The following is a 14,207-nucleotide window of genomic DNA, read 5'->3' as shown; positions in this document are numbered from 1 at the left end:
TTGACATGAGTTTTCTTTATAAGGCTTCCATTTATAAAATTAAAAACTCGATTTTATGGCACGGTCTCCAAAACAATATAAAAGGGAGTTGAAGTACAAAGAAACCAATGATTATTTTTTATATAATTTTAATGATTCTGTTAAATTGTAGAAACCAACAGAAGTAAGCTGAAGGTTGGCAAATAGGACCTCCTTGATATAAAACCTGGGATTATAGTTCAGGTGTTAATCCAAAGCCAAGAGAGGGAAAACTAATCCAATAGAAAAATTTCATGTGTAAGTCATCCCCCTCCAAAAGTTCCCACACTTAACAGTTGTTTTAAACAGTTTTTGTCATCATATAAACAGTTTTTGTTATGTTTGTATCCAGTGAGCCTTGCAAAAATACTCTTTAATTTGGATGCCCAAATTTTTTTTTTGTTAATAAGCCTCACCTCGGTGGCTACTTCATGCTTTAAGTTTCCAGGCCGCTCAATATTCTTCAAGCCAACTGGTGAAGGTGTAATGAGACGATCCTTTGACATACAACTATTTTTATTCCTCTATGTAAACGTAAGTTGTGAAGACTGGAATTTATCTTCAAGTTGTCTTAGCACGAAGTAAACTTTAGAAGATGCACTACCTGGGAAATAACCAAAACGTTCCATATTAGAATTCTGTCCAGAGTGTTAAATATTCGATGGACTACTGTTTAAAAGAAATAATTAGCTCTTTTGAACCTTTAAAAAACACTGTCAAATCGTCTGTGTATAGCAAAATCCGATGATGAGCTCTTGATATTGAGTAGAGGTTTAAGACCATTAATCACTGATTTAAAAAAAAGCGTTGGAGTAATAATGTATTCCTGTTTCTATCCAGTACGTCGATGCTATTTTAGAGGATGAAGTTCTGAAAATAGTCAACTATATTGATATAACTCATAGTCAAGCCATACTTATTTAATTCTGAAAAAATAAATTTGTGATTAATGAAATAGATGAGGACAGTATCAAAGTCTTCATTGTTGCTGTTAGCTAAGTATATTGCGTCTTGTATTGAGTGAAGAATATCTTCTGCTCTTTTTTTCTTCAGAAACTCTGTTTGTGAATCTGAAATTATGTGTTGAATAACTCAAAATATTACATCGTTAAGTATTCCTGTACAATTTTATCAGGAAGTATTCAGGATAGTGATAGGACTGTAATTTGATATATCATGTCTATCTTTGTTCTTGTTAGGAATTTAGGACAGGATTGCTTCATTCAAGAACTTGTGCACAAAATCCACAATCTGTATTTTACACAAAAGGAGCAACAAGGAGAGGTGACATTTCCAAATCTAATGTCTTATAATCTTGAGAGGCCAAACTGGAAGTACCTTATTTTGAAACTTCTCTTTATAGCATGAATCTGGTACTGTGTCTCAGGTTTACAATTTTCCTGGAGCTTTGAATTATGGATTCCATGGCTGGAGTAGAAGGGAGATGTTTTAAATCTCTTTTTATCACCATGGACATAATCCTTATTGTTCTTCCCACATTTTGAGCTCAAAAAACTTTTTCTTGTCTGTCTTTTAACTTCACAAGTTCGTCTAAGCGTTTTTTTTTTCGCTGAAATGCTTTGATCTTTCCCTTTTTGGTTACATTTCTTCATAAAATATATTTTATAGTCTACTTTATTGATATATCTTTCTATATAATTTCCTTCAGCTGCTACCATGCCCTCCAAATTTGGCCTATAAACGTTGCAGCATTTTTTGATGAAAGTCTCAGATATGGTCACCCGCTACTGCTGGACGGGCCCTTGAAGGAATCAAATTTTGATGAGGGTTAACATTGGCTCTATTCTCGACTACGTCCAAAATAGAATAGTCATGCGAGGAACAGTCTGTCAGCAGATGCATACTGTTCCCCCATTATGCTTTAACCAATTCAACAATTTATGCCCTTTACTTGACCAAGTTGGCCTTGATTACTGTTGAAAGTATTTGCCGATACATAAGAGACCTGCTCCATATCTTTCCATCTATCCTCACAGTCCAATCACTGCCTTTAAGAGCCTTTGTATATAGTGTCATCGACATGGCCAGACTGTTAGGGATCACTATGTCCAAGTACTCTATGATACCTTATTAACCGACGTTTACCTCTACCAGAGATTCCTCAAAGCTCTGCCATGAAGGTAGGATGTTTTTAATCTTGTAACCTTCATAATCTCTTCGACACTCGTTTGGGAGTGGAGCAAATCAGACACACTTCGACCATTCACCTCCATGCTGACAACTGTTGGTTTTTGAAAGTTTATTTTTTATTGTTTATTAACCGGAATAGTATTTACTTGTAATAATGCCACCTAGTTTTTTTAAAAGATTCACACTAAAGTATTCATAATTTTACTTCGCACATACTACAATTTTTTTTTGATATATTTAAATATTTTCTAATTCTAAATATGGCATATTTTCTTATATCGTTGTACTTTTTGATAAAAATGTCTTTGCAAGATTATTTTGCACCTGACGTTTAGCCATATCTATAATAATTCATTATTCTTTACTAAAAATGTAAGAAATTTAGAAATTGGCGTGTTATGTCTAAGTTTTAAATCCATTCACCCAATTTATATCTTTATTTAGATAATGATATATGACAATGTCAAAATTGTAAAAAAAAATTATGACATCGGTTTGTTCCAGTGTGAAAAATGTTGGTGTTATGGGGTTTAAATTATTAAAATAATTTTATTGATTTGCTTAAATTTTAAGGTTTCCTACAACTTTGCATAGTGTAATGTATATTTTACAGTAATAAATGATCAATGCAATCTCATACCTGAATGAATTTAGGGTTTTTTTTAAAGAAATAGATTGAACACAGATTTAGTTGTAATAAATGCATGACAAATATTTTTGTCCATGTTAAGGACTGGTTTTAAAACTTGAGTAGAAATACAGAATATTAAGATTAAATTAGCAATAGTGTGCGCTGGTGATTTTGTAATGATGCAGCCTTCTGATTGTGTCTTTTTTTTTGCTCTCAGAAATGATATTGTATCAACAAATTTAAATGAAGTTTTTGGCCTCATGGTGACAGCTGCTCCAGATATAAAGAAGATTGAATTTACCCAGGAGGAATGGCGGTGCCTTGACGATTATTTTTGTTTACAACAATGTGGAGATCTCAAATCTGAAGGTCTCACATGTGACTGAAGATCGTCATTAAAACAAGACTCATCAACTTATCATGTCTCAGACAGGCCGCTGAAGTGGCTGCGTGAACACTACTATTAATTTATAGGGAAGAAAATATGGCCCATAGCAGTACTTTGTCTGGGGCTACGTTGATTCGAAAACAACATCTCATGCTATCACTGACTCTCTGATTTACTTTATCAAGAAGACAATTAGCAACATCCCAAAGAAATGCTTAATGAACGCTTGCTCCTCCCCTGGACCCCGCCCATGATGGATGCTGGAGGCGAACGCAACTAATGACTTCTTCTTTCAACATATATGTTCAATTCAAGCTAATTTTGAAGTAAATCCGCCAAATAATTGTGATAATTTAAATATTTTTGAAGAATGTGGGGATTTATCGTGACACCCTGTAGCTTTCCAACGGATAAGAGAATGAAAAAGGCTTATTTGAAGTACAAGATTTTATTGGTCTGTTGTACTTTTTTTAATATAATAAATTAAATGTAACATTATATAAATATAAATATGCATATATTTATGTAAATATTTGGTTGATTTTATGTTTTAGTGGTTCATCGTATTTATGTGTAAATGATAATCATATTTTGGTTTGTTATAAAATTGAAAACATTTGAGTCTAATATTTATACTGTAAAATTAAATTTCATATATAAATGTATTCTTGTACGTAATTATATCATAAAATAATAAAATGCCGAATCGAATGTTGTGATCCGTTACTTCTATTCAGGGATTTTCCTTGTTCAGGGCTGTTTTTTTTATTCATTTGAAAAGGATTCTCTTGAAAGCTCTTCTGAAATCCTGATTAAATACTGTGTAAATGACAGGATTGAGTGCAGAGTTGGAGTAGCCCATCCAGAAAGCGAAAGAGAAACCCCATCCCATAACACAGCATCCATCAGACTGTTGAATGGACTCCGATCTATCAAGGCCCTCTGCTTCTTCACAAATAGGGCAAATAGGACTGATACTATAGAGGAAGAAAAAGGGAAACCAACAGGCAATGAAGCTTCCCATGATAAGCCCCAGAATGAGGGTTGCCCGTCTCTCTTTCTTCCTTGCAATTCTTTTCTTTTCTCTCTCAGCCTCCGTTTCTTGGAGAGGAAACGAGGACAAGGAATGATTTGTTAGACTGGTTGGAGAGGGTTTTTGTAATGAGACATCCATGACCGAACTAGATTTCAGAATTCGAGCCTTGCCTGTGTCAATGACTTGTCGAGCCTCTTTACTCGAGCGTCGTTTACTCCCGAGTAAATACGGGGTTTTGAAATACTTTGAGGTGAGTTTGATACAACGAACCTGGCCAGAGTCATTGGAACTACTTCTTTCTATGGTATCGCCGTGAGAATTTGTGCATTCATCTTTCGTTGAATTTGTCGTGTTCGTTGTGGTTACTTGCACTTTTGGACTGTTGCCCGCATTAGCTGTTTCGTTGTCTTCATAGGTTGACACTCCTACAGAGCGCCGATGTTTTGTGCCTCCGACACTGGAGCAGGCTCCACAGGGGAGAGGCAAATGGACCTCTGTAGATGAGAGCTTATTTGTCTCACCTCTATTATTGGAAGAAATGGTAGAGACTGCATTTTTATCCGTGGGAGGCTCTCCATTATTGGATTCGTTTTTACCATTTGGATGTGAAATGAGGGGAATCAAATTACCGTTCGTGTTGCCGTGTTTGTCCCTAAACTTTTTGCGATTCAACTTTTCTTCCTTTTTCTGTCTTTTACGTTTTTCGCGCTCCTTGGACTTTGCTGTTTTGTCTCTTTTTTTGTGCTTGTTGGTTATGTTCCGCCGTGCACGGTCCCTTGCAGCGTAGTATATTTTGATGTATACAAAGACCATGATGCAGCTGGGTATATAAAAAGATCCAAAGGCAGAGTAGAGAACGTAGCCCAGATCCTGGCTCAACTGAAAGTTAAATAAATATATATGAAACTTTTTATTTTTTTACAGGTTTATATACATTATTCAATTAACAAATATATTCTTTATTTATTGGAGGCCGTCAAAACATTTTGCAATCATGAAATGAGTCTCATTTCTTGAATAAATTAACGCCCACTCAAAAAGAACAACATAATTAAAAATAGCAATCTCAGTAAAAAACAAAAAAAAAACAAAAGAACCTTTCATCTAATTAATTGTATATTTCATTACATGAGCTCATTCCATAGTACATATTTTTTTAGATCAGAATGATGGTGCAAAAAATGTTGTATAGTTTATGTTACTCCTAGGTTATTACTATTTGTATTGACTTTTTTTACAAATATATTACAAAATTTAGTTTAAACATTTTTTATTACTATTTCTTTGTCATTTGGCCACTTTTGATAAGTTATAGAAAAAAAATATTCTCAAACTACAGCAATAATATGTAAACTAGCCCTAATTTAAAAAAAAATAAATTGATAATTTCATCATTTAGTTTTTATTTTAATTGGGATTGCACATATCTTAAAAAACACATGAATTATTTTAAAGACTATCAGTAACGCCTTGATTTTTCATTTTTTTAAGAGTAAAAGGAACCAAGCCTAAATAGTTTATGGTAACATACTCACACAACTTTTCATTGTTATTCCCTACAAGGTTATATCATAACGCGTGTACGACTGATCTTGGACTTACACCACGCTTTTAATATTAACGTCATAGTAAATGAATGGTTGCATGTTTTGTCAAAATTTGTTTTTCTTGCCCAGCAGTTGGTGCAATACATTAAATTGAAAATTCGAGCACTAGTTGTGTCATAAACATTGAGTCGCTGCGTGTTTTGTCAAAATATGCAGTAGTCGGTTTAACACATCAGATTGAAAATTCTAGCAAGCCCGATTAAATTATGGTTCAACCTTACATTTCTGTCAACCTCAGTATATACTCATGAATATTCATTAGTTGACTAATAAGAAAAATGCTTCCTATCATTTTAACGAACCTTATTATTATGGGAGTCAAGTTACCTACTTGTAAGTTTCTGAGTCAATAAAAAAATTGAGACAATGACAAAGAAAGTGTTCAAATATGACTGCTTTTAAATCAATAAATAATGTAATCTGTTAAAATTTAAGTATAATCCTTTTTTAATGTAATATTACAAATGTAAAAGGTTATTCAAACTTGGACAAAATGTGGTGAAACCCTTCAATTGTGAATATAATTTTGATATTGTAGTTAGAGAACTATGCAAAAATAAACCTCGAAAATAAAACGTATTTAATAACATGATTACGTCATTGTAAGTATGTATTATTTATTTTTTTACCATTAGATACAGGACTGGAGTAGAAGGGAGACGTTTTAAATTCTTCATTATTGACGTAGATACCCTTCCTGTCGGCGGCAGAAGGCCTGACACCCCCTTTGGATGTAATCCTCTGTCACTGCACCCCAGTGCTGGCTAGCAGGGGCTTTGAGGCCCTTGATGTTTGGATGACGGACACTGCAGGCCTTTCACTCAACTTAAACCCAGAGGTGTAGTTAAGGAAGTTGGCATTATGGATTTAGACGGTCAAAATTGTCAACAAATAGTTCAAAAGAAATCAAAAGACTCATTACAATGAGTCTTTCAAAGTTGGAGATGCGTTTCTTTCATTGCTGGTATCAACAGTGGCCTCCCTAGGTATGGCATGGTTCTTTACACGCACTTTTTTTATAGCTCTCTAGACAGTCTGATATAAAATCCTGAGATATCTTGCATGGTCTCTCATGAACTTGAGGGGATTGGTCTGGGCTGGTTTTCCTTTCAACATTTTCGGGTCTTGTTTTTATGTAGCTCTTCTTCCTCACCAATGTTTCGGACTTGCTAGATTCTGGTCTTGGAGACGCCCAACTGCTTGGAGTGTGCGAATGTAAAGTCGTCGATCAAGTTCAAGTGTCATTTCCTCGACTCGTTAGAAAAATACAGATTCAGGTTTGTTTTTATTGTAACTAATTTTGTATGCTTTAATATATTGAAATATGAATTAATTTAATCATTCAACCTTCATGAATGATTGAATTAGTAAGTGTTCATATTTCAATGGACCACCAAGTACGTAGTCAAACCTCTATTGATAAATCATGTAATTTTTTTATTAATACCAAAGATAGGTTTTGTGATTAGTGACTACAAAGACCCACAGACCATCTAAAAGTACTGTTTCTATTTTGATTCAATTATGTCTGTCAGTGCACTTTTTGAATTAAAATACCTATATTATAATAATCAAATCAATAGACTCTTGGTTACAACACCCCCCCTCACTCTTCCCCTGAAATATATTATTGAAAGGAGAAGTGAAACCCATTATACCAAGAAAGTAAATGATTGTGGGTATTTCATTCAAAAAAAAGAAAAAAAACTATTAAATAAACGATTATTTTCTTTTATAACGATGCATTTTTTAATCATTATTGAAAGTCTCAAATATACTTATTTAAAATTATCGATGTTAAGAATAACTATACCATATCTTAATAGTTAATTCTTCTATAATTTGTAATAGCAACGCAGATTCTAACATTAAAAAAAATAATCTGGGAACCAATAAGTGAGAATCAAGGTTTAATTGAATGTAAATATTAGGAACATTTAGTTGTAAAGCTTAAAGTTAAACTGAAAACAAAAATCTTATTTAAGGTATTGTCATTGGAGTCTAATAGATATAGCTACAAAAAATATGACCGCTGGTGTGCTAAAAAAAGACCTAATAGCTCGGATTATTTATAGAATATTTAAAAAACATATTTTTGTCATTAAGATACAAAATTGATCTTTTTTTTATTTCTTGTATTTAAAAGTGGGGATTTTCTCTGATTTAAAAAAAATACTCAATAATAATTTAAATATTATTTGATATGGAAAAATGGATATTTATGGTATCTTTCTTTAGATTTTTCAAAGTGAATAATAGCGCAAAATTACGTAAATGTTATAAAGGAATATTTATCAAGAAGCACTCTGTAGGCCTCAAAACCAAAAGTTTTAGGTTATAAAGGTCTTTTTCATGTATCTTAGGGTAAAAACTATCAGCAACACACCATCAATTTATAAAAGTAGACATTTAATTGACGAGGATTATCTACATAAATTGTCAGTCGTCAATTCAAAAGAGATTAAAATCATTTAAAACCCTGTACAAATAATATTTTTTCCAAAAAAAAAAACACAACTTTACAAAGTTTTCAAAACCCATAAATTCTAGAAAAGAAAAGAAATTTCAAAGAAACGTACTTCAATATTTAATATTTATGATAATCTTATATTTCTATATTCAACACGTGATTTTATTATGAGTCTGCTCAAATGAGGAAAATGCTTCCATACAGAGAGTTGTTGATATTTTAAAAGATTTTTCGAAAGGGCTATTTGGCATTAATCGTTTTTAATTATAATATATTTATGTTTTTTTAAGTAAAAGTAGTAATAAAATGTAAACCTTGATTATGTTTTGTTGTTTGGTTGAATAGAGAATTCATTTGTTGATATATTATTACGCACTTGGAGTAGTATGACTAAATTACGAGAATTTTATTAAATCAAGAAAAAACTCAAATTAAATTTGTTAATTACTTAAATACTAAATTAATCTATTTGCTTTATTCAATAGTCCTCCTTCACAAGCAATAAGACCCTTGACACGCCGGCGAACAGATTGTACCTCTTGACGATAAAGACTGTACCCATGGCATACAACGTTTTTATGATGAAAGCTGGGATGAAAAGTAGACAGTCTTTCTTCTCCAAAATGCCCTAAACTACAAATCCTAGGGGGCGAGGTCAGGAATTGGGGAGGGCCAGACAGAGGCAGGCCAAAAATCAGTCATATTTAAGTTTACAGAAATGTAAGATAATTAGATTGAGACTACAAGTTTCCCATTCTATTCCCATTCCTAAGGCTCTTGTTGATGTTGTAGGTAGTATAAGGTAACACAACCTACCAGATTCACTACAAAGCGTAGCGTGTCTGTTTTTATTAAAATCAAAAAAAGGTACATTTATTAAAAAGTAATAGAAGATTTTCTATCTCTAAAGGCTTTTTGGCACTGACAACAGTTATTTTGTTCTTTCTCAGACATTTTTACAGTTCGAGAAACGTTAAAAAAACAAAACTATTCAGTAGTCGTTTGGTTGTGTATTGAAACTTCGTAATTAAAATTAAGGGTATAAAATTATTAAATCTGTTGCAATTTTTGTCTCCCCACCTTGTATAAGTGCAGACTTGGTTCCTTCCAAATTTCAAAACAATCTGTATCTTGTTAATGATGCTTTAAGTAGAATACAAAATTAAATATTGGTAATTTTCTTCATAATGATATTTAGGAGAAAATTCAATTTGTGCCATATTACTCTCAACATTTTGAAGTGATATTGAGATCTGTGTCTTATTGTTACAATGCTCAAAACAATATCAATCATTTCAGACCAATTTTATAATTTAATTAAGGGCACTTAAGCAGTTATATAACTTTTAATTTTTGGATATTTTATATAAAATAAGTTGAGACAGTAGAGATTATCGATAAATAATAGTGATTATTGATATAAGATGTTTCTCATGAATAAGTAATGTACAAATAATATGGAGTTACTATTTTTTAATTTTTGTTCTTGTTGGCCCCATGGGCATTTAATTTTATTCAACAATTTTCTAATACAGTTTACATTAATATAATAATGTAGCAAGTAAAATATACTACAAAAACTATATGCTAATTCTAATCAACATTTGTAATCATGCATTAGAGTGCAGATTAAAATTTCAATCACCAAAAACCATCGATAACTGCATGACAAAAAGAAAAATAATTAACAAATAATCCCATTTAAAGTCCTAAAATACAATCTTAATATATATAAAATGCCACCAAAGTAATCGTCTCTTGTAGTGCGGAATTTGCATATAATATACTACGCCTTTCTAATTCTTGTGTCGATTTTTCCGTCGTTTGCTGTTGATAAAAAAAAGTGTACACCAATGTAGATTTCTACCACATTCCTACAGGGGTGTGGTCGGTTTTTCTCTTGTTAAACAGCAGATAATCAATCTGCTCGCCTATCTTTGTAGTATTTCCCAGCCGTTTCAAAATTACCCAAAAGTACACTGTACTTAAGCTATTTCTCAAGAGCGGTTAGATATTTATTTTTAATAGCCTTGCTGCTTGCTCTGGAGTTCTTCAGATTTTTCGAAAGCTTAAATAAGCAATGAAAGGAGTAAGTGTAGGTTGTGTTAAACATCTTCCCAGGTACCAAGTGGAAAAAATACTGATCTTGATTTTAAAGGGAAGTATTTGTTGCTGTACATGTAAAAAATGGCCTATAGAAGGAAAAAAACCATCTGATTTACAAGAGAACTACTAAATTGAAAAATTGTTAACAAATATATTTTATTATTAATAATCTTTTCAAAATATTCTTCAATATCTTATCAACTTATTTTCATTTAAAAAAAAAATGAATTACTTATTATATTCAAAACTTGTTTTATCTTTTTTCCAACTTTTTTTGAGTGGCCAAACATTGCTTCATTCTTTAAATGGATAATTCATTAAGGCTTCTAAATAAATTCACTACGGTTGGTTGATTGTTTGCCTAATTTCCCATAATAAAAAAATGAAAAGTGTGATATGATACGCCTCTTTTTTGTGTGTTTATAAAAAAATTTATAAATAAAAACAAACCCACAATTTTCAATCTCTAAATTATTACTTGTATTTAAAAGTACTATGTGCATCAGTTATTTATAAATTGAATTTTTCTTGACTCACCCTTTACTTATAATAAAGTAGTACTCCGTTTAAATAGGATTTACAGGATGACACTAGGAAATTTTCATCGTCTGTTTAGCTATTTTGGCTCCTTTATAATAATCACATGTAATTGAAAATGATGTGATTTGATAGATGAAACTTATACCTTTTGATACAGATGCACTTTGCAGTATTGGATTTTTAGATGAGTGAGTAAGAACCCAATAGACAATTAGTAATTGAGTGACTCCACACCCCTTTGTCCATTTTGCAAAAGCAAATAGAGTATGTGCACCTCAAAGCAATAAAAAATATCGAGGATCAACTCAAAAATGTGAGGCAGGAAATTACAGAGGTCGTAGAGTGCAAAGAAAGGTGATGAAATAATCGCCAAATCGGTGGATGGGGCCAAAAGTGTACTCAAACGTTTAAAGAAGGTACTTTATGGACGTTGTCTTACTCGTGATTATAATTGGACATAATACGGTGTCCCATTTTACAGCTCGTAGAAGAGTCAAAAATATTTTTTTTTTACAATATTGAAAAATTATTTTCAATTCGTTCTAAAAAGTTAACATTTTGAAGTTGTATCAGCTAACGTTATGATAAAATACTATTTTTGTTGATTTTATTCGTAATTTTGTCCTATGACTTTGGTTAACATCCGAACGGCAATACAAAATCACCTCAAAAATTTCATTTTTATCAAATTATATTTGTCATATAGATTAATATATTGGAAGCCATCATTATCAGTTTAGGCGGCTACATTAATGATAAAGAGAGTTCAAACACACATATATTTATAGTATTAATTTTGTTGAAATTCAATAGTTAATTAATACATTATTTGTTGTTGAATTTTAAAATTCAAAGTGTTCAGATGTGAACGGTTTACTCGGTTATCAGATTCAATGTTTTAGGAGTATACTGAGAAATAGATGCAATAAATTTTGATTCAAAGGAATTAGGAGTATTTTTATAAATATTTGGATGTATAATATCACAGTTTCTTAACGGTGGGTTAAAAGGGAACTGAGAAAATTGTAAAGTGTCACCCCGTACGTATTCGTGAATCCAACTAGGCATAGAAATAGGAAGAACATGACAAATGACTTAGATAATAATTTATTCATATATCTGTAATATGTAATCCAATAATACATTTATCGGAATGTATTTATTTGACAAATGGCTTTGATAAAATATTAATTGTATAAATTATATTATACGTAGATTACAAAAATATTCCCAATTTTATAGCATTATAATTTATGTATGAATGAGTTGAAAAGGTGTTGTGAAACGTCGACAAACATTTATGTAATATATAATTTATTTATGTAGGTGTATTTTTTGGTTAAACAACAAAAACCACAATATATTAAAAATAAATAAAAAATTCGTCATACTCATAAAAATATGCATAACTATTTTTTTCCTCATATTAAATATTAAATTTTTTATAATACGAGTATTTTCATGTAGGAATTTCTTTTAGAGGCTTATATATATTTTTATCACTATTAATACTTTTATATAAAGACTAAGGGAGTTAAAATTTTGTGAATTGCATTTATCAGTAATACTTATTTACGTAGTTGGAAGAATTAGTTAATGACTTCCGTTTGTGCATACATAAGTCACAAAAAAGGGGTTTTGATAACAATTTTAGATGAATATATTTCACTTGTTGGACTAGGTGTAAAATGAAAAAAAAATCAGTTTGTGGGTTATTAGTTAGCGTTAGGGTCATTCCAGGCAAAAGCATTCATAAGTTTAGAAAAAGTAACACTTTTCATTATTTAAATTAACAAAGTTGAAACGTTCATATTTCTAAATTTAATTAATTAAATATCCCAATTGTTATACATATTTATATATATAATCTATATTCTTTTTAAAAATAAGCTAACTATTATACATTAATATGCAGTGACGTCGTTAGTCCCTTTTGGGGTGGGCTTGAAGCCCCCAAATCATATCTTATATATATTTATAAATCTGTTATGACATATGGAATATTAAATGGTAAAATAAATCAGTCTGAGGTTTAGTCTGTAGACGTACATAATAACCAAGTACATTCTCAGGATATTTTTTGGGGCCTCAGACGTCATTAAGAGCCTGTTTTTGAGCGATATACAACTTCATTTTCCTTCGCTCTTTCTATAATCAGTGCGGTGATAAAATCTTTCACACTTCGTTTTTGCTAGATAAATCAAGGTTTTGGTGAATGCAGTAAAAATTTCCAGGTCAAATACTTAAAAAACAAAAAACTAAATCTTTCTAAGTGTCTTCAAAGCCAAGAAAACGCCATTTGAACGTGACCAACGAATTTTGGTCCATGCACTTTTGGACACTTGTAAGAAACCAAAAAAGATTGCCATGTTACCATAGGTCCAAACCAACTATCCGGACATGAACGTGGTGTTCCAGCTGGATGGTGCACCTGCAACGCATATCCAAAAAGGGCCAAAAAAAATTGGAGGACAACTTGCTTTTCTGGCCAAGGAAAATGTGGCCCCTACTCACCAGATGTTGAGTCCAAGGCCTGGACCGGCCAACCCAAAATATCACAACCTCAAGGACACCGTCAAAAAACACTTGGATGCCATATCTGAGGATTATATCTGCAATGGGTGCAAGGCCTTCCATCGCTGCATGGTAGTCATCATTGCTGACAAAGGAGCTACATATATCAATGATTAAGGTGACCAAGACATCCTATTAGTTATTTTTATTTTATTGACATCTCCTATTACAATTGGTTGCTGAAATTCATCTTAATAAAGTTTTAGATTGAAAGTGTAAAGATTTTTTCACTGCACCCGGTATCTATCTCCTTCTCTAAGTCTCATCCCTCTTCTCTTCTCCCTCTGTGTATTAATACCTCCCACTCTCGGGTTGTTTTATTCTACCTTCATTCTTTGTTTCAATTCATCTCTTCAAAATCGAGCACCCTCTGATAGTATATATATATAATAAGCCTATTAAATAATCAAAGATATAACGGTGTTGATGATTAAATCTAGAAATGCCCCTGTTGCATAGTAATGTTATATTGAAAATGTAACTATACATTAGCATTTCTATATGATAGCCAACATTTCTTCATAAAAGTAATATAATGACCAATATATATATAAATACAACAAAGAATCAGCAAGAAATTGTATTCCTGACCTTTTGGAAATGGAGCATAATTAAAAAATAACTTATTTCTTTTTTTAATCAACAAACATGATAATTACATAATAATTATGAAATAGCTATGACGT

At 31.7% G+C, this 14,207-nt stretch overlaps 1 protein-coding gene across 2 annotated transcripts in view; it reads right to left on the bottom strand.

The window, feature by feature from the left end:
* Nucleotides 1-3,620: 3,620 nt before the first annotated feature.
* The window catches only part of LOC121132452 (alpha-2A adrenergic receptor), a 137,553-nt gene continuing 126,966 nt past the window's right edge, over nucleotides 3,621-14,207 (bottom strand). For both annotated transcript variants that reach the window (XM_040727855.2, XM_071886607.1), the window contains one exon: nucleotides 3,621-5,103. In XM_040727855.2, coding sequence (XP_040583789.1) covers nucleotides 3,958-5,103 — 1,146 coding nt within the window. In that variant the 3' untranslated portion in view covers nucleotides 3,621-3,957. The remainder of the gene's footprint in view (nucleotides 5,104-14,207) is intronic.

Source organism: Lepeophtheirus salmonis, chromosome 2 (assembly GCF_016086655.4).
Source record: "Lepeophtheirus salmonis chromosome 2, UVic_Lsal_1.4, whole genome shotgun sequence".
Taxonomy (NCBI): domain Eukaryota; kingdom Metazoa; phylum Arthropoda; class Copepoda; order Siphonostomatoida; family Caligidae; genus Lepeophtheirus; species Lepeophtheirus salmonis.
Note: the sequence above shows the minus strand (reverse complement) of the source record. Positions and strands in the feature narration are given on the sequence as shown.